Source organism: Sebastes fasciatus, chromosome 22 (assembly GCF_043250625.1).
Source record: "Sebastes fasciatus isolate fSebFas1 chromosome 22, fSebFas1.pri, whole genome shotgun sequence".
Lineage (NCBI taxonomy): Eukaryota > Metazoa > Chordata > Actinopteri > Perciformes > Sebastidae > Sebastes > Sebastes fasciatus.
The window spans coordinates 13,623,902-13,645,206 of NC_133816.1; the positions used below are offsets into that span (position 1 = coordinate 13,623,902).

The 21,305-nt window shown below is 38.6% G+C and overlaps 2 protein-coding genes and 1 long non-coding RNA gene across 6 annotated transcripts in view; all 3 read left to right on the plus strand.

The window, feature by feature from the left end:
* The window catches only part of LOC141761167 (Fc receptor-like protein 5), a 28,038-nt gene that overhangs the window by 783 nt on the left and 5,950 nt on the right, over positions 1 to 21,305 (plus strand). For 2 of the 3 annotated variants that reach the window (XM_074624475.1, XM_074624476.1), the window contains exons 3-5: positions 69 to 104; positions 277 to 546; positions 17,960 to 18,217. In XM_074624475.1, the coding sequence (XP_074480576.1) occupies positions 69 to 104; positions 277 to 546; positions 17,960 to 18,217 (564 nt within the window). The remainder of the gene's footprint in view (positions 1 to 68; positions 105 to 276; positions 547 to 17,959; positions 18,218 to 21,305) is intronic. The other variant, XM_074624477.1, reaches the window with a different exon arrangement.
* On the plus strand, positions 2,975 to 9,570 carry LOC141761198 (Fc receptor-like protein 5). The gene is made up of 15 exons (XM_074624530.1): positions 2,975 to 3,044; positions 3,488 to 3,748; positions 3,873 to 4,133; positions 4,328 to 4,630; positions 5,578 to 5,841; positions 6,413 to 6,676; positions 7,262 to 7,387; positions 7,511 to 7,526; positions 7,628 to 7,716; positions 7,871 to 7,921; positions 8,033 to 8,089; positions 8,206 to 8,265; positions 8,526 to 8,582; positions 9,104 to 9,169; positions 9,296 to 9,570. The coding sequence occupies exons 1-15, from the start codon at positions 2,975 to 2,977 to the stop codon at positions 9,301 to 9,303; spliced, it is 1,953 nt and encodes a 650-aa protein (XP_074480631.1). The 3' UTR covers positions 9,304 to 9,570.
* On the plus strand, positions 14,660 to 16,059 carry LOC141761169 (uncharacterized). Of its 2 annotated transcripts, XR_012592541.1 has the most exons (4): positions 14,660 to 15,039; positions 15,455 to 15,587; positions 15,705 to 15,740; positions 15,912 to 16,059. It is a non-coding gene; the product is annotated as an uncharacterized LOC141761169 (long non-coding RNA). The 2 variants fall into 2 exon arrangements; XR_012592542.1 differs by lacking the exon at positions 15,705 to 15,740 and having other exon boundaries at positions 14,711 to 15,039; positions 15,912 to 16,058.

Genomic DNA, 21,305 nt, shown 5'->3' on the forward strand with positions numbered 1-21,305 from the left:
TAAAGGCCGGAGGTTATTAGTTTCTGTCAGTTTGATAATGTCTGATGAAGTTTCAAACTTTATTTTAGCTCTTAATATCCTCCTCCACTGTGGACACGCTCAAGGTAATTATACAATTATCTTGTTTTATATATTCACTCAAGACGAATCTCCACCAACTGTATCACTCTTCTCCACATCCTATTTCTGTGTGCTCTGTTTTGTTAATGTACGATAAATACATTGACAAAAAACGAAAAAACACATTTCATCTCTGCATCTTGTGTTGGTTTCTAGATGCTGTGCTGACCATTGAGCCAAACTGGTCCACTTTCTTTACCAGAGAGTCTGTTACCTTCATATGTGACATGAGGGACAGAAAAGACGACGATTGGTATTACGCAATCTGGAAGGATGGTCAGGAATTTCTCTGCTACAACTCAGATAAGAGACGTACATTACAACCTCTAGATACAGGAGACAGTGGTGAATACCAGTGCCGTGGTTATCTCAAGAGTCATCCAGATTCTAGAAAAGAAAGTAATAAAGTCTCTCTAACTGTATCAGGTAAGTGATCAAAGTTTTACCATCATGACCAAGTTCACTAAAAGCATTTATTCATTTATGAGCCACTAGGGGTGTAACGATTCATCTACTACATCGATGTATCGATTTATATTCCTACGATCCAGCTACATCGATAGGTACTCGGCAAGTTGTCCTTCACGGGGGACGTATATCGATCTAAAATCCATTTGCAAGGTAAATAATCGATTGTATCGATACTAAGAATTTGTATTTAGGCACCACAAACGTTACATGGATGTATTTTTAGCACTTTTATTTGTAAAGAAATGTTAAACGTTAAACGTCATCGACATGCGCCAGATTGCCGGCTCTGCAGCGTGAGCGTGCATGCAGATGAACGGCGCCTCTTTGCCGAGACTCCTCGCTCTCTCACCCGGTAGCGGCGTGGAGGGAGACGGGCACCGGTCTGCATGAGCTGCTGGCGTTGCGGTGCAGAGGAGCCGGTCGGCAGAGTTTACGTGACAAAGTGTTATCAATCCACTTGACGAGGGCGGCTTCACCCACAGGTGCTTTCCCCGTGCGCATTTGTGTTTTATTCAGAGAAAATGACCCTTTACCCGTTATGATATCAATGTGCATCACGCAGCATCAGCCTCACGTATCCAGCCGGAAAGCAGACGGTCCGCGAGGCAAAGCATCACGCGAGTAAAGTAAAAAACAAAACAGAAATTCAACTAACGCTAGTCTAACATAGTTTTAAAAATGTTTTTACATGAGTTTTCATGTATGAAAAGATCCCAAATGAACACTGTAGGCGGACTACTTCATTACTATAAGCAGATTATTTAAACAGCGTTTGTATAGGACTGATTCTGTTCCAAGCTGATTGATCACTATCAGCGTTGATCACTGTATTATTGCTCTACTGTTTATATTGAAAATGAGAACAGAAGAAGCAGATTAAACCACTGTTCATTTAACTTGAATAGAAGTTGGTTTATTCTATTTTTGGTTAAATATTGCACTGCCTTGTATCTTGAGAACTGAATCAGCAGGTCCTGAAGTTGCACTTTTTATATTTTTCAAATAAATAGTGTATGTATTTGCCATCAATCGTTGTTTACTTGTTTATATCCATAATGAATTTATCCCTGATTCCCTTACAAGAAAGACTTTGAGGAATCCTGACCTGCCCTGTCCAGTATCAGCTATTTATTTCACAGTCACACTGATTTAATTTTTGGCAAAAAAAAAGAGTTAATATAACGATTTCAAGTCATTGAATCGTATTGCATCACTCTAGATGAGCCAAATATCGTCCTTGAATTGTATCGGATCGTTGTAAAAAATCGTTACACCCCTATGAGCCACGTTGATATGATCACCCTGTTAATATTTCATGTTTAAATGTTGTTAATCTAATGTAAAAACTAGTTTTGTTACTAATTCTCATTATTAGTGATAACAGTAATGTATCAAACAGGGCAGGTGAGTGTGGAGCCTCCTCCAGGGGAAATGTACTCATTCATTACTTAATGAACCATGAGAATCATTATTTATTACAGTAAGAATGACTTTGGCAAACTTCTCCTGTCTCAAACTTAATGTTGAATTCTAATTATGTTAAAAACTAGTATAATAACACGTTAACGCAAATTCGCTTAAATGCCACTAATTTCTTTAACGCATTAATGTAACTTGCGATTTTTAGGTTGTAGAGGGCTCAGTTTTAAACCTAGATACTGAAGATACTGAGATCTTATGAAACTAGAAAACCTAATGAATCCATGGGTTCTATGGGTACCCACGAGTCTCCCCTTTACAGACATGCCCACTTTATGATAATCACATGCAGTTTGGGGCAAGTCATAGTCAAGTCAGCACACTGACACACTGACAGCTGTTGTTGCCTGTTTGGGCTTGAGTTTGAGCATATTTGTTATGCTAAATGCAGTACCTGTGAGGGTTTCTGGACAATATCTGTCATTGTTTTGTGTTATTAATTGATTTATAATAATGAATATATATATACATTTGCATAAAGCAGCATATTTGTCCACTCCCGTGTTGATAAGAGTATTAAATACTTGACAAATCTCCCTTTAAGGTACATTTTGAACAGATTAAAAAAATGTGTGATTAATTTGCGATTAATCGTGATTAAATATTTTAATCGATTGACAGCCCTATTGAGAACATAGATCACTGATACATTTTAACATTTGGTCATATGTTCCTTTAATTTAACTGATTTACTAAAACAAGGTATGACCTGTGTTACACAGGCAAAGATGTGATCCTACAAACTCCTGCATCCACCTTGTTTGAAGGAGAATCAGTGACTCTTCGCTGTCGGCATCGTGATCAGACAAAGAAGAAGAATGCTGCCTTCCACAAAGACGGATCGCCTATGGAAATTGACACAAACCATCAGTCACCGATGATATCAAATAACACAGTTCAAATAATGTCAGATGGGAGTTCTTACACGTGTAAATTTGATGAGGACGAAGAATCAGATTCAATAAAACTGAAACGTAAGTAGTTTTCATACTAAGGAGGAGCAGACATGTAGCATTCCCAGAGTGAAGCAGAGTGATGATTTCTCTGAACTATCTTAGGGACACTAAACACTTAACAAAGGGAAACAAAAGAAGGCTGTGTTAAAACTCATCCATTTTCACAGTGTGTTTGTACTCACTTTAATCCATGTTAGGTTAACTTAAACAACAACTTCAGTGGTTAATAAGTGTGAAACATGAGCATAGTTTCTATTGATCTTCATGAGTTTACTATACTTTAATAATATATACATTTAAAACAGTGATTCATTATTTTCCATATTATTATCTACAATTAGTTATAGCACCAAGAATGCTGGATGAGATTATATTATTATTCATTTTAATAATCTTTCAAACTGGACTAATTCACAGAGACAATAATTACCTTGTTTATGTCTTTGTTCTAAATTAAACAGCAAAACCAAAGGCCCAACTGAGTGCTGACAGGAGAGACATTCTAGCAGGAGGCAATGTGACCTTGACCTGCTCTGTGAGACCGTCATCATCTGGTTGGAAATACTTCTGGTACAGAGGCAACAAAACCTCTGAACCCCTGACCACACAAGATGATGATCTCCTCTCAAATGGACAAATCCGTGTCTCACAAAGAGGACTCTACAGGTGCAGAGGAGGAAGAGGAGATCCTGTTTACTACACAGAGTACAGTGATCCAGTCGGTAAAGAAGAAAATTGGCTTGTTGATATGGAATACAAAACAACAAATACATAGTGTACTTATGAATAAGATTGAAGACTAACCTTTTCTATCTTTTGTATTTGGGGCCTGTTGATCATGAACAGTCACTAACAGGGCTGTTGTGATCCCGCAACCCAACTGGCCTGAGATATACTCTGGAGAGACGATCACTCTCACATGTGAAATTAAGGATGGAGGAGACGCTGAGTGGGAGTATGAATGGTTAACACCCAACTCAAATACACCTCGAAATCCAAGTGAACACATGATTAGATCATCACATGGTGGAGACTACAGCTGTAAGGGCACAATGAAAAGTGAAAAGTCTTCAACAGAGTGGAGTAACCCTTTGAGAGTATCTTCCAGTAAGTCATCATTTTAATTTTGCTGAATGTAAAAAAAATATTTTAAATGATAGTTTGGTTGATATAGTTTAGGACAGTGCACTTTCACACCTGAAATATTTATTGTATTATATATATACCTTTTTTAGGACACAAGCAGTGCATGTTATCTACCATGATTCATGTCTTCATTCCGTGAAATCTCTCTCCAACAGATAGTCCTCAGTCTGTCCTCACTGTGTCTCCATTATGGCTGAGTCCTGGAGACTCTGTCACTCTGAACTGCAATGTTACACATCCATCTGCAGGATGGAGGTTCTACTGGTATAAGGCTGTTTTAAAACCAGCAGGCTACTCCTACAGCTATGAGCTGCTACCTGGCAGCACCAGTGGGACTGAACAGGATTCCTACATCGTTCATGGACAGACACACACAGCAGGATATTACTGCAGAGCTGGAAGAGGAGATCCAGTGTTTCACTCTGACTACAGTGAACCTAAGTTTGTCTGGTCTGGAGGTAGGTCTGTTTTGACTTTTCCATTATTGCACAATGGATGAAATGTACTTATAGTGGTGACATTCAGCACATCCGACAACCTCGCAGCTAAACCAATTGATGCGGTGCAGACTTTTACTGGGAAAGTGGCTGCATGTGTCCATTTGAACAATATTCATCTTCACACGTAATTTGTTGTTCATATTTGTTCAAACCTTTTAAATTAATCCAATATTGTAAGGCTACTACATTACATTTTTAATTTCATAGCTTGAATGTTGTTGTTTTTATCTTAAAGGCACATTTACTTAAATATGTACTGTAGTATACTGTAAGGTCGAGGCATTGGTACTTTATATATTTTGTTTTTGTTCTTTCCTTCCATCCACTCCTTTCTCCCTTTCCTCTGTCATTTTCTAATTAGTTTTCATTTCTTTTCTTTCTTCCTTCTATCTATGTTTCATCTTTTCCTTCTCTCTTTCCCCCAAACCTTCAAATGGAGGACTTTTAGTTGTAATTGAGTATTTATCTATTTTGATAATGCTACTTTACATAAAGGTACCCTATGGTAGCACAACACAGAATCTTTTACATTCAACAATTCTCTCCAAAATGCATTGATAACATAAATTACACTCTCGCCTTTTATGCTTGCTCTCTTCTTCGTGTCTTCTTTTTGGGATTCAAGTGGATGTTATACACCCAGAGGTCAGTAATGCAATTAGTGCATGCTTGCATTAATGCCTTCTTTGAACTGCTGATTCCTGTGTAGTTTGCATACATGTCATCCCTGCACTAATTGCATAAATGTGCACTGTGTTACACTGTTAGACAATTCAGAGCCGTTTAAGCCTCAACAATGAAAATGATTAAATCCACAATAAACCTAAAGGATTATTTTTATTGTGGTCTTTTTAATCTTAATTTGTTGTGCTTTGTTTTTCCCATCATTGTGTGGTGTTTTTCAGATGTTCATTCAGCAGCGTCTCTCACAGTGAGTCCTGACAGAGCACAGCACTTTGACAAACAGTCAGTGTCACTGAGCTGTGAGGGAAACTCCACCAAGTGGAGAGTGATGTGGTTTTCTGGATCTGGCTATCTGAATTCCTGTACTTCTTGGGGGACAATGACTGGATCCACATGCAACATAGACCGTTCCTGGCATAGTGGAGTGTACTGGTGTGAGTCTGAAACAGGACAGTTCAGCAATGCAGTCAACATCACTATACAGTGTGAGTTTTGATTAACATATTTTTGTTTCTGAAGTATTTCAACTTTCTATCATATAGATTGAAATCTGTAGGTGACTAATATTAACCAACATTATTTTCAAAATGAGTAACTTGATATCTCTTTTAACAAACCATTAAACAAACTTAGTTTCTTCCAGTGTAATGTTTTCCAAGAAAATGTCATATGGATTTTATTGCCCACTGACGTTTTTATGACTATATCCATCCACCATTTATTTTATACTCGAGGTAGCTGTAGAGTTATCTGACTCTAGATTGGCTCCTCAGTTACACCCACAATCAAAATAGATTAGTAGACTATTCTGTAGCACACTGCCACAAAGTTCACATTGAATATATTTAGTCTTCAATATAATTGTAATAATGTACATCACCAAAGTGCCACCTCTTCCATCATTCAATGCCAGGTATTTGGGGAGCTACTATATGCATCTGTATTATAAATTCAAAAATATCAAATGCATTCTCATCATTGTACGTCAACTTGTTCAACCTGCACCAGCTGATCTTTCTGACCTAAACTTCTTATTCTTTTTTTTTTTTTTTACAGATTTTGATACTATCCTGGTGAGCCCTGTCCATCCTGTAGCTGAGGGACATCCTGTCACTCTTGGCTGCAAGTTGAAGACAGAAAAGGTTCTTCATGATGTGGATTTCTATAAAAATGACAAACTCATCAAAAATCATACCAATGGGGAGCTGATTATCACTGCAGTCTCAAAGTCAGATGAAGGCTTTTATAAATGTAAAGGAAAAGAGTCACCAGAAGGTCGGTGGAGTTGGACGTCACAAGAGAGTTGGATGTCAGTAAAACGTGAGTTTGATTAAAAACTGTTTATTTTTTTGTTAGCTGTGTTACAGTCTGAGATATAAACATTATAATTGAATTAGAATTTGGCTTTGTTTCATGTGATTTAAACTGTTTGTCTATGACAGATTGTTTTATACATTTGGGTATTCACTAATGAAACATAAAAATACAAATGTGAATACATGACTAGCAGTGAAAGGTGTTTATGCAAGTGTATTTGAGTGTATGTGTTCGAGTTAGGGCTGTCAAAGTTAACGCGCTAATAACGCGTTAACGCAAATTCGTTTTAACGCCACACATTTCTTTACCGCATTAACACAATCAACCTTTCAGAGGTTGTTGTGGGCTCAGTTTTAAAGCTAGACTGAAGATATTGGTATCATATGAAACTATATTTAAATCTTAGTCAGTATATATTGTGGTCATATTGTTGTCATAATATATTTGTCCACTCTCATGTTTATAAGAGTATTAAGTACTTGACAAATCTCCCTTTAAGTTACATTTTGAACAGATAAAAAGTGTGCATTTAATTAGCAATTTTTTGCATGACTTATGTGTATTTGTATTTGTGTGAAGATTCTAAAGATGTACCAGTGTCCGAGCCTGAAAAGAGCTCTCCATTTCCTGTGCTGTTGATTGTTGGACTGGTTTGTGGAGTTTTACTGATTATTCTCCTGCTGCTGTTTCTGTACTGCTACAGAAAGTCAAATGGTGAGATCTTTTCCTTCTGATAATAGACTGATTCTGATGTATTTACATGTACTGTAGTAACAATAGAACAATTTACAATACAAAACCATGTTATAGCAAATGTACTTTTTTCTTTTTTTACAGATTCATGCTTTAAGAGGTTGGTACAACACTCTCTTCTCTCATTCTGAACATAACAGCAGTATATTACATGTTCCTTATTAAATCCACTGTATTTACTTCCTGTTTTGGGCCCACCAGGTCTCAGAGCACCAATCAGGGTCCTGCTACAGACCACATGATCAACCAGGATGAAGCTCAAAGCAGAGTATATGCTTCTCTTCTCCATGGTCAGCCTTAATCCTGATATTTTTTTCATTATTTATCGTTAACTCTAAACCTAACTTTTCTTTTTCTGCTTACCTGTTTGAGAAGATTATGGAATTCATCTAAAGGAATTGAAATGATTGATTTGACCGTGGCTTGATTTTCACTGCTCTGTAGGTCCTGCTCGTCTCTATGAAACAATCAAAGGCGCTGCAGAACCTGAAAATGGTACAGTATATACTTTGTCTCTAACATGGAGCAGTGGGAAATACTAGAAAATTATGATTTAAGGTAAATGTACAATCTCTTAAATTTAATCAAATATATTTTTTATTTCAGATGAATCCGGGGATGTCACATATTCTGTGGTTGAGCTTAAAAACATTGCTAAGAAAGGTGAGTGCTTTATTTCATCTAGTGAGAATTACATGCAGTAGTTGAGACGAAGGCCAGCAGAGCCTAAACAAAGTACAGGATTGTCTTTTCATGCATTCATCTGATCCTTTTAACAGGGAAGAATGAACCAGAGGAGAGCACTGTTTACTCCGATGTGAAGATGGCTTCAGCTGCTGGTATGGTCAAGTACAACAGACGTTCCTAAAGTCTTTGTGTACATTTCTACTTTTTTAATATTACCACTAGGTGTCGCCAATGTCAGCAATGGCCAAATACTACACATAAAAAGTTTTAGACTTTTTGTAAATTATATTTCATTTCATTTTCTGTTTATACACTACTATGCAGTTATGAAATAAACATAAAGACATACCATATTTCATATATCTTTATTTATCCATTACTCCACATATAACTGTTGTGGCTTCTGTTTTAGACGACAATGTGATGTATGCCCAGGTACACTCCCACACTAAAGTCAAGAAAGACAAAGGTAAGTTAAGTCTACATCCACGTGCAGTAGGGATGTTAATAATTATTGGACATTAAGAAGTTTGACCAATTAATGCTATCAGTTAGATGGTTAAAAGAAATATTACAAATTAAACAAAAAGCTGAGCAAAACTCAGAGGAGTGGCTTGTAACTTAAAGGAGAATAGCTGGTCCACTTTAACAGTTTAAAACTTTAAGTGAGCCTGAGCCAGAGTTGTTGCAGGTGGCAGGCAAGACACGGGAACTTGGATCGGGTCTTGAGGAGTTGTAGTTTTATTCACCGATATCATGTTTCAATATTTGTAAAATCCTTGCTGTTTGTAATTTCCTATCATTTTTTTTTTTTTTTTTACATATACTTAAATCATTACTTGCAATTCCGACTTTCAACTATCATTATAACCTACTCTGCCTAATATTATAACCTTGTATTGTAAAAACGTATATCAGTACATTACCATTGTTAACTGGGGCACTACTGGATAAGATTTTAAAAAATAATAATAATCTCTCCATTCATAGGAAAATCCAGTCCTGCAGAAGCGGAAGAGGCTGTTTACTCTGAAGTCAAACCAGGAACAGCTCGTGGTAATAATCCAGCCATAATGCAGCAATTTATTTTACAGATAGTTAAATGGGAGTAAAATGTCATAAAACACCGTTAAGCAATTCTTAAATAACCATCAATCTTTTTTTCCTTTGGTTTTCTTCCAGATCAATAAAGACATCTGTCTGGACAAAACCGATGGAGTGGATGACAACATGAAAACAAAATCTGTGTTTTAACAGTATTTGGAGCTTTTATGTAACCATTTTGTGCATCTCTGCTATCCTCGCATCATACAGTATTTTGTACAGTTAATTTAATGGCAGATAATTTAAAAGAAAGAAAAAAAAAAAAAGACATATACCTTCAATTTTCTGTATTTTTAAATGTTTGGTTGACCATTTTATGCATCAATAAACTTTTATTCCAGCAGCACGCTGTCAGCAGTGTTTTTAATTGCTTTACATGACTTTCTTTACACAAGCAATTTAATTTGATTCATAATCTTCCCTCTGATTTTGGTGATTCAGTAAAGTCTTGATTTGGGGACAGAAGGGATGTAGAAGTGCAAGAGCTGAGATGTGAATTGTTGTCGGAAGACACCGGTGAAAACATCAGTGAGAGTTGTAGAGAGTAGTGTCAGTGTTTGTTGTATTGGAGTACAGAAAGCGTAGCTTAGTGTTATCTAAAAGATTTTCAACGTCATGGCTGAATATTTAGCTGATTCCTACAATGTGGATGAGGCCTAACCCTCTCGGGAGATTTCAGAATGAAACTTCTCCTTGAGTGAGATGTTGTTAGACACAATAAAAAACAGATCGGATCAAGCGAAAGGTAAGAAATGTAGGGTCCTTTCTATAATGTTGTCAGAATGTGTCTGTGTCTGAGCCTGTCAGTGGCAAAAACAAGCACTTTTAATTGACGTACATTGATGACGCGGAATTGCCCCAAGTGATTACATTGCTGCCCATTTCGCGGTCATTTTAGAGTATAGAGCTGCTTTTAAAAATGTAGAAATGTACTTATTTAGTCAATATATAATTCATTATAAAGGATGACTTCTGCAGCTTCTTTTAAAGGGGACATATCATGAAAAAACTCACTTTTTCAGTGCGTGTGCTTGTTGTACACATACATTTGGGTATCTGGAGTGCGTACCAACCCACAAACTGTGAAATAAGACAACCCAGTCAGTTTTTTTGTGGGCTGTCATTCAGATTTGGCTCCCATTTCTGTCACATGCAGGCTCATTAGAATATATCACCCTTGAGTTTTTTGAACATTAAGAATGTACCCCCAAAAAATAAGTATGAAAATAAGTATGAACTTGAAAATGAGCATGATGTGTCTCCATTAAATGCAACATAATGGCAATAGAGATGCAGGTGCTTTTATACTTTAAAAACATCATATTTAGCAGTGGTTTGTTACCACCCAGTTTGCACATAAGATCTATTTATTCAATTGATCGAGCCGGCTGAGTTAAACAAGGCACTATCTCTATAGATAGATAGATCCAGATGTGATCCAGGAGGCTATTGGTTTCACAACGTGTACCTCAAGTATGTTTTACATTTTTGGAGGAAGTGATTTAAGTATTAAATGTGCAGGATCTAATCATTACACCACTAACAAAACTAGACTTTACATTACAACATGTTTTCATTCTGTGAAATCCCTTTCCTACAGATAATCCAAAACCTGTCCTCACTGTGTCTCCATTATGGCTGAGTCCTGGAGACTCAGTAACTCTGAACTGCAATGTTACAGATCCATCTGCAGGATGGAGGTTCTACTGGTATAAGGCTGTTCCCAAACAATCAAACAACTCCTACAGTTATGAGCTGCTACCTGGCAGCATCAATGGGACTGAACAGGATTCCTACATCGTTCATGGACAGACGCACACAGCAGGATATGTGTGCAGAGCTGGAGGAGGAGATGCAATGCGTTACACTCGGTATAGCAAACTTAGGTTTGTCTGGTCTGGAGGTCAGTATGTTGTTAATTTATTTCCCTTTTTTCCTGTCTTGCATCACCATTGGGCTAATTTTTCACCACATTTTTAGATCCCATTTGTTCTCGTCTAAATTGTGATATAAAGCAGAAAGAATTTGAACCTGTCGACATAGCAGGCATAACAGGCTTAGTTAAAGGATACTTTACTTTGTGGTCAGAGAGGTGTACAGACAGGCAACAAAAAAACAAAGATGTCAGGAGGCAAATGTGGCGTTGGTAATAAAAAACAGGCAGGTAGACAGTCTAGAGATCATTTCCACCGTGTTGTTCTTAATGTCATTTTTCGTTTTTCAGATTCTCATTCAGCATCAGTCAAAGTGAGTCCTGACAGAGTGCAGCACTTTTCCTCCACTAGTCTGTCTCACTGAGCTGCGAGGGAAACTTTGCTAAGTGGAGAGTGATGAGATTTACTGGAGCAGGCCATCTGTCAAGCTGCTCTGACTGGGGGACAGTGAATGGACCCACATGCAACATCCACAGACTTAAAAACAAGACAGCAGTGTTCTGGTGTGAATCTGGATCAGGTCAATTCAGCAATGCAGTCAACATCACTGGACAAAGTCATTACATGTTTTGTTATTTTCCAATTCCGTTACTGGATTTAACATCTTATATTTGAATTGCATAATCAGTGTAGCGGAGCAGGGGCGAAAAAAAATGTGCACAGTTTTCTAGCTTGTAAGGCAGCCTATGGCACTGCATCATGTTTTATCCAGTGGAAAGCACTCTAGAGGGCACTTTATCATGTTTTCTCCAGTGGAAGGGTACTCTAGAGGACACTCAATCATGTTTTCTCCAGTGGAAAGCACTCTAGAGGGCACTTTATCATGTTTTCTCCAGTGGAAAGCACTCTAGAGTACACTCAATCATGTTTTCTCCAGTGGAAAGCACTCTAGAGGGCACTTTATCATGTTTTCTCCAGTGGAAGGGCACTCTAGAGGACACTTTATCATGTTTTCTCCAGTGGAAGGGTACTCTAAAGGGCACTTTATCATGTTTTCTCCAGTGGAAGGGTACTCTAGAGGACACTCAATCATGTTTTCTCCAGTGGAAAGCACTCTAGAGGGCACTTTATCATGTTTTCTCCAATGGAAGGGCACTCTAGAGGGCACTTTATCATGTTTTCTCCAGTGGAAGGGCACTCTAGAGGGCACTTTATCATGTTTTCTCCAGTGGAAGGGCATTTTATCATGTTTTCTCCAGTGGAAAGCACTCTAGAGGACACTCAATCATGTTTTCTCCAGTGGAAGGCACTCTAGAGCAGGGGTTCTCAACCTTTTGCAACTGAAGGCCCACTTGTGATTGTCAAAACATTTCCGAGGACCACCTTCCCAAATAAATGAGTAAAAAACCTAACATGTTTATACAACAAATAATAAACTGGGATGTAGATATGTGTTATGCCACTGTCAGCTGTAATGACCAAAATACATATTCTGCTTACCCTCAGTGAGACACTTGGGCTTGCCTCTGGGAAATAATGAGATCAAGTCGTGGTGGGATGGTTGAGAGGCTGACACGCAGAGTAGCATTCAAAGTTGCTTTCAGTTTGTTCCTTGCCTTTGATTTTGTGACATTACAATGGAAAACCCTGACTCACATATTAGGTGGTGGTGAAAGGCAACAGAAATTTGATTGCCCGTTTTGGCAGAGAGGGATATTGACTGGCAGCCAGTATCCAGAATGAAGCAAGGTCTACTTGTGTGAGCTGAAGCTTCAGGCTGCTGTCTGCTGATAGTTCCATCAGTTCATTTTCCAACACAGTGGAGAGAGCTATGTCTTCTGAAGCAGGATCCACAGAGAAAGGGTCCAAAATCCAAAGGTTTCCATCTCGTGCATCTTCTGGGAAGTAGCCTGCAAACTTTCCCGACAACTGAGTCAAATGCTGGGTTATAACACTGGACATGTTGACATGAGGAGTGGCTTCCAAAGTTTCACTTAGGAGTGAAAACACGTCAAATCGTCCCTCCTTGACTCTTCTGTTTCACAGAATAAGTTTTTTCTTGAAGCCCTCAATTTTGTCTGAAACCAAAAACACTGTGCTGTTTCTGCCTTGCATTGATATATTGAGCTGATTTAACTGGTCAAATATATCTGATAAGTAGGCCAGTTTTGCACAAAAGTTACCATCAGTGTAATGCTCAGCAAGAGGGGAGTGCTGCTCTTCCAGAAATATGTGCACTTCTTCTCTCAGTTCAAAAAGGCGATTAAGCACAAATCCTAATTTAATGTATTCAGGGTCATATTTCCTCACCACACGCTTCGGAGCTTTTACTGGCGCAGGGTTGTCTCCCACATCACTTTTTCGCTTTAAAAACCGATCCATTTTGTCTCACTGCATCCGAGAACGTTAGCTAGCTAACAGTGGCAAACACGTTTGTCTCTACCTGATGATGTTTGGTGTTTTTACACAAGGCCTATTGAAGGAGGTTGGGTCACACTTAATCAACGCGCCTTCGGGGTACCGCACATGCGCAGTAATATCTGCTCTGCACTCGCCGAAATTGAGCCGATCGCAACGCGCGACCGCAGCTCCAGTTACACTGCGCATGTGTTATACCCAATACAAGACCCGTGTCCGCCCGTGTCTCAGCCTCCTTCAATAGGCTTTGGTTTTACGGCAGCTGGCATCTTACCTCCTTTAGGTTTTACCTGTTCACTTTGCTAAATAATAATTAAAAAAATAATCTAGTACCACTGCCTCCGCGGCACACTGGATGGCGCTCTGCGGCACACCGGTGGGCCGCGGCACACTGGTTGAGAATGGCTGATCTAAGCGATAGGAGTCACGGTGTCTGTCGTAGAAGCACTTTTATGACATGTACGTCTCTGGTTAACTCCTATTATAAACTGCCCCACTGCAGCAGTGGCCAATCACCATGGCAACTTTTGATTGCTGCTAGACAGCTGATTCACTTTAGCCAATCAGAGCAGGCTGACTAACACACACACACACACACACACACACACACACACACACACACACACTATTTACTGTATCACGCCATTTCAGTGAGCCAGCATGCTCTAAACCAGGTCTTCAATGGATCAGGCACATAATTAATGTTATTAATTACACCTGTGATTAAAAGCCCCCAACTCTCATTGTATGATAACAGGAAACTAGGTGTTCGCCTACTTTTCAAAATAAAATCCCTCAACTCTTAATGTATGTTAACAGGAAACTAAACACTCCTCACGGCCCCCCAATCACCATGGCAACCACTGACAGACACGCACGCAGCGAAAGGGCCTACAGTGATGACCTCACTATGGACCTCAGGCAGTCTGAATCTGCCCCCCCCTCCACACACACACCACCCCTAGCCCCCACCCATCCCCCCAGCACCAGGCACACTGGTCAAAATTTCTTGCGAAAGTAACTCTAGCTTTAAAACTGAGCCCGCTACAACTTAAAAACCACATGTTGCGTTAATGTGTTTAAAATGTTATCACGTTAACTTTGACAGCCCTAGTTCCTGTATATGTTTTAAAGTAAATGTGCATTTACTATTTAGCATTCAATAACATATCACAGTCTTAGCCACTTGTACACTGTGTAGTTATTGGAAGCTAAAAAAATATATTTTATTCTCTATGACAAAACCTTTAGAGTCACAGCTAATAATAACTAACTGAGTCTAGCTGGGAGCGGATGCAGGGCTTTGGCTTTCTTCATGTTCACTTCTGTTAATGACACAATTTCTGTTACTTCCTGTGGTTGAAGGCGTGACAAACCCAGAATTTCTACATAAAGTGCGGACATGTAAAGATTCTGTGATGGGATACTTTTCTCTACGGTGCTGCTGTTCAACATGATTTAAGCTGAAGAAGGAACATATTTTCATATAAAGATTTTCCGATTTGGATAAGAAAGCCCATGGATTAAAAAGTGAGTATGACACCATATGCTTCATATGTTTATTCTGTCCCTTTTAAACTGTATTACAGTAGATATGTAGGCAGTTATTCATTCTAGAAGGAAACACTTGACTTTAAGCAGCAGCCTTTACAATAGTGTCAAGAATTTCTGAGCCTTTGTGCTGCAGCAGTAGCCTGGATGATTATATCTATGCAGGAAAGAAATTTAAATATATATATATATACATTATCAGATGACTTCAATTCGATGGTTTTGTGTCTTATAAATTTATAAGCACAACAAATATGCTTGGTTTAAGTCAGTCTAATTGTGTGAGCTTTGTTAAAAGGGAAGGAAGCACAGATCATGTAAATTCAGAAGCAGAAGTTAGAGAAAACTTCCCTTCTAATATTTATAGGTAATGCATCTTATGTTTTCTCCGCAGTTCCTGATTCCTCCTTTTGCTTCGTAAGTTTCAAGCTTTCTCTTCACACAAGCATTTCTCAGAAACAGTAACCGAGCGTCGGTGCTGGATGTGAGGATGGGACACACTTTGCTCTGTGTGCTGGGGTTTCTCTGTGAGTACTTCCTCTCTGTAAATCATACTTGCCATTGATATAACTGTTTTAAAGACCGGAGGTTATTAGTTTCTGTCAGTTTGATAATGTCTGATGAAGTTTCAAACTTTATTTTAGCTCTTAATATCCTCCTCCACTGTGGACAGGCTCAAGGTAATTATACAATTGTCTCGTTTTATATATTCACTAAAGACGAATCTCCACCAACTGTATCACTCTTCTCCACATCCTATTTCTGTGTGCTCTGTTTTGTTCATGTACGATAAATACATTGACAAAAAACAAAAACACATTTCACTCAATGCATCTTGTGTTGGTTTCTAGATGCTGTGCTGACCATTGAGCCAAACTGGTCCACTTTCTTTACTGGAGAGTCTGTTACCTTCATATGTGACATGAGGGAAAGAGAAGACACCGATTGGTATTACGCAATCTGGAGGGATGGTCAAGAATGTGTCGCCTACAACAGAGAAGAGAACCATACATTACATCTAGATACAGGCTACAGTGGGGAATACCAGTGCCTTGCTCACATCAAGGGCTCCATGAAAAAAAGTAATAAAGTCTCTCTAACTGTATCAGGTAAGTGATCAAAGTTTTATCATCATGATCAAGTTCACTAAAAGCACTCACTGTAAAACTGCAATTAATAGCCCAGGTTTTTATATGCTTCAATCACTTAACTCAACTGGCGTATATTTGGGACAGGCATCTCCTGTATATGGGACGGGCCTTTAATTCCACACAAAACTAGACAAAAAGAAATACTATCAAATTGATTATTTAAATCAGCATGAAGCTATCGAATAACATATCAATTATGAATCATTCATTTGATCTAGCAACAACGCTCGTTTTACAGCACCCATACCGACACAACATCTCTCTTTATCCTGTTAAAACCCAGCTGCCCGTCAGCAAAGAACTGGCCTGCCGAAACGGAAAAGGGGTGAAAACTAAACAGAGAAAGGTGGGGACACCTGTATTTCTTTGGGGATTTCACATGACAATATTCACAACTTGGGTAATTTTTTATGAAAACATTCTTTGATTCTTTTGATCGGTGAACCCTTACGGACTAAAGGAATATGAATAATCAAGGAATGGACACATATTTGGACTTTATGATCGCTTCAAAGGTAAAAAGTCACCCCATTTATCGTCTCTCTTGTTTACCAATGTACCGCATAGTTTGAAGCTTAATAAAGTTGACATAACACCATCATGTGTAGTTGTTCGGCAGATTAAATGATCAACGGCCAAAATGTCCATTGGGAAATATGCCAAATAAATAAATTAATAGCATATTAAATAACCTAATATTGTAAAAAAAAGTTGAAATGCCTACGCTCCGCTGTGATTCTAATCCAATAATACGCTTTTTTTGTCAAATTAAGTGCATATCTCTTCTCAGTACACTGGCTGTCCGTACTGTGTGGGAAAAAGCTGGTCTTCTTACCGAACCAGCTGACCAGCTTTGTAAATACGAAACAAACCAAAGGTTTACTAGTGTAAACCCTGAAAGGGAGGCACGTACCCAACGGGGCGGTCAGCAATCAGCAGCACCATAAATCTGAATGAATTATACTTTGATGCTCATGGTTTCCATAAAATGAATTGGAAGATTGAAATGTGGAGAATATAACCGATCTAACAATGTGTAAAATGTCCATATTGACAAAAGTTAACCTGCCGTTTAATTGAGACCTGTGTTTATTCATCAAAATGTGTCGCCACACCGATGAAAAGTACTCGGCGTCCAATTGAGGCTTTTAATATAAGTTTTACGGTATTTATTTATGAGCCATGTTGATGTGATCACCGTCTTTGACAAAGTGCTAATATATAATGTATAAATGTTGTTAATCTAGTGTAAAATCTAATTTGGCCACTAATGCTGTATAGGCAGCTGTATAACCATTCAATCCTGTGATTTGTGTAAAGGACAAATTATCACATAATCATGACCATAAAAATAAGAACAAGAAAGATGGACAGGGTTCAGCTGTTCACATAAAGGCATTTATATAATGATAATAAGTGTTTACCAACAAACCATCTAATATTTTATCCCTTGTGAGAAATGAACACAGGACAATACATTCTAGAAATTAACCCACCTCAATGTGCAATTTTTTCCTTATTAGTGATAACAGTAATGTATCAAACAGGGCAGGTGAGTGTGGAGCCTCCTCCAGGGGAAATGTACTCATTAATTACTTAGTAAAGAGTGACTGTCTACAACTTATTGTTAAATTCTGATTATGTTAAAAACATAAATCACTGATTTGTTTTATCATTTATTCATGTTAATGATATGTTCATTTAATTTAACTGACTTACTAAAACAAGGTATGACCTGTGTTACACAGACAAAGATGTGATCCTACAAACTCCTGCATCCACCTTGTTTGAAGGAGAATCAGTGACTCTTCGCTGTCGGCATCGTGATCAGATAAAGAAGAAGAATGCTGCCTTCTACAAAGACGGATCGCCTATTGAAATTGACACAAACCATCAGTCACCGATGATATCAAAAAACACAGTTCAACTAATGTCAGATGGGACTTCTTACACGTGTAAATTTGATGAGGACGAAGAATCGGATCCAATAAAACTGAAACTGAAACGTAAGTAGTTTTCATACTAAGGAGCAGCAGACATGTAGCATTCCCAGAGTGAAGCAGAGTGATGATTTCTCTGATTATCTTCGAGACACTAAACACTTAACAAAGGGAAACAAGAGAAGGCTGTGTTAAAACTGTCATTCATTTTCACAGTGTGTTTGTACTCACTTTAATCCATGTTAGGTTAACTTAAACAACAACTTCAGTGGTTAATAAGTGTGAAACATGAGCATAGTTTCTATTGATCTTCATGAGTTTACTATACTTTAACAATATACACAGATTTATTCATTATTTTCTATATTATTTTCTACAATTAGTTGTAGCACCAAGAATGCTGGATGAGATTATATTATTCATTGTAATTATCATTAAAACTGGACTAATTCACAGAGACAATAATTATCTTTTTTATGTCTTTGTTCTAAATTAAACAGCAAAACCAAAGGCCCAACTGAGCGCTGACAGGGAAGCCATTCCAGCAGGGGGAAATGTGACCTTGACCTGCTCTGTGAGACCGTCATCATCATCTGGTTGGAAATACTTCTGGTACAGAGGCAACAAAACCTCTGAACCCCTGACCACACAAGATGATGATCTCCTCTCAAATGGACAAATCCGTGTCTCACAAGGAGGACTCTACTGGTGCAGAGGAGGAAGAGGAGATCCTGTTTACTACACAGAGTACAGTGATCCAGTGGGTAAGAAAAAAATTGGCTAGTTGATATGGAATACAAAACACAAAAAATAGGTTCTGTACTTATGAATAAGATTAAAGACTAACCCAAAAAATGTATTTTTATTCTTTTCTATCTTTTCTATTTGGGGCCTGTTGATCATGAACAGTCACAAACAGGGCTGTTGTGACCCGGCAACCCAACTGGCCTGAGATATACTCTGGAGAGACGATCACTCTCACATGTGAAATTAAGGATGGAGGAGACGCTGAGTGGGAGTATGAATGGACACCACCTAACTCAAATACACCTCAAAATCCAAGTGAATACATGATTAGAACATTGTATGGTGAAAACTACTTCTACAGGTGTATCGGCACAATGAAAAAGGAAAGGTCTTCAACAGAATCGAGTAATACATTCACATTGAAAGTATCTTTCGGTTAGTTATCATTTTTATTTTGCTGAATTTAAACAAAATATTTTAAATGTTAGTTTGGTTAATATATACTGGGAAAAAAAGGTTCAGAAACTTGTGTTTGGTGGATTATTTCTCTGTTGTTACAATGCTAATTGGCATTGTATTTTACATCGTTGGAAAGCCTGTTTCTTTACCTTCACCATGATGTCCAACTTGTAAGGATCATGCATTTGTGGGATGAGCAGCACAGCTGATTATGTGGGTAGCACCCAAGAAGAATTTTCCAAAATACTCTGCAAATGGTAAACAGTGTGTTCTCCTGTTGGTACTGACTCTTGTTTTGAGTTGTTTGGTGGATTGGATGATTGAACTCTCTATCAGTAACAAGGAACAAACAAGACATATTGGCTATTTTACACTTTATTCATTTAATACACCGTCAGGAGCCTCAGTAGCGGTGGAAGATCCATACGCAGCCACAACAGCCTGGCACCTCCTCCTCATGCTGGTCACCAACCTGGTCACACGTTGCTGTGGGATGGCGTTCCATTCCTCAACCAGGATTCGTTGCAGGTCAGCCAGTGTGGTTGTGTTGGTCACTCTTACACGTACAGCACGCCCAAGCTGATCCCACAAGTGTTCAATTGGGTTGAGGTCTGGACTCTTGGCAGGCCGTTCCATTCTCTCTACTCCCACATTGTGGAGGTAGTCTGTGATAACCCTGGCTCTGTGGGGGCGAGCGTTGTCATCTTGGAGGATGAAATTAGGTCCCAGATTGTGGAGATATGAGATCACCACTGGCTGCAGAATCTCATCCCGATATCTCACTGCATTGAGATGGCCTTCAATGATGACAAGCCTTGTTTTGCCAGTGAGGGAGATGCCGACCACCAAAAGCTGTTACTCCATCGGTGCAACAATCAGCATAGCGTTCTCCGCGTCGTCTCCATACTTTGACCCTACCATCCAACTTTGGCAGACAGAATCTGGACTCATCACTGAACATGACATTCCCCCACATGTTCAGGTTCCATTGTCAGTGTTGTCGACACCAGCGCAAACGGACCTTACGGTGAAGGGCAGTCATTGCAGGCTTCCTGGTAGCCTTATGAGAATACACTGTTTACCATTGACAGAGCATTTTGGCAAATTTTTTCTTGGGCGCTCTCTACATAATCAGCTGTGCTCCTCATCCCACAAATGCATGATCCCTACAAGGTGGACATCATTGTGAAGGTAAATAAACAGGCTTTCCAACGATGTAAAATACAATGCCAATTAGCATTGTAACAACAGAAAAATAATCCACCAAACACAAGTTTCTGAACTTTTTTTCCCCAATTTATTTTAAAGGTCACCTATTATGCAAAATACACGTTTCCATGTCTTTTAAACATCAATATCTGTCCCCAGTGTGTCTACAAGTCACCATAGTATCATAAAAGACCATCCTCTCTCTTTTTCTCCTGCTCCGTTTGTCCGGAAATGGGTGTCGAAACAACGCTGCGCAGCTTTTCTTTTCTTCTGATGTCGTTAGAGAATTAGCCATATAAGGGTTTCCTGGTCGAACCAGAGCAGAACCTTCAGTAGCTGACCCCGCCCCACAGCGCGTCACTGTCTCTCCTCCTCAACCGAACTTGAGCAAAGTAGCTCCTACAGTTAGTCTGCAAGAACCAGCAGAACAGGCTTCATGTACTCCCATCATCTAGATATAACATGTTCTTTCACAAAGGCTTTATGTAATTACACTGTTTAAACAGATGATATTTATATATTATATATATTTGATGTCATGCATGTAGCAGAGTACAGGTAGTAAATAGTGACTTGTAAGCAACACAACACATTTCTGTTTCACAGTCAAACTTTATTTGAGTAGACAGATGACAATATTAATTATTCACAGCATTTGTAATCATCTCACCTGTTAGTTAGTTATGTTAACATGGTACAGGAGAAAGTCTTCAGCTCTGGTAAACTATGGTAAGCTAAG

Coding starts and splice junctions, on each gene's coding strand:
- LOC141761198 (XM_074624530.1), top strand. CDS start 2,975: ATGTCAGATGGGAGTTCTTACACGTGTAAATTTGATGAGGACGAAGAA. Junction 4,134..4,327: donor CCCTTTGAGAGTATCTTCCA/GTAAGTCATCAT, acceptor TCTCTCCAACAG/ATAGTCCTCAGTCTGTCCTC. Junction 7,717..7,870: donor ATATGCTTCTCTTCTCCATG/GTCAGCCTTAAT, acceptor ACTGCTCTGTAG/GTCCTGCTCGTCTCTATGAA.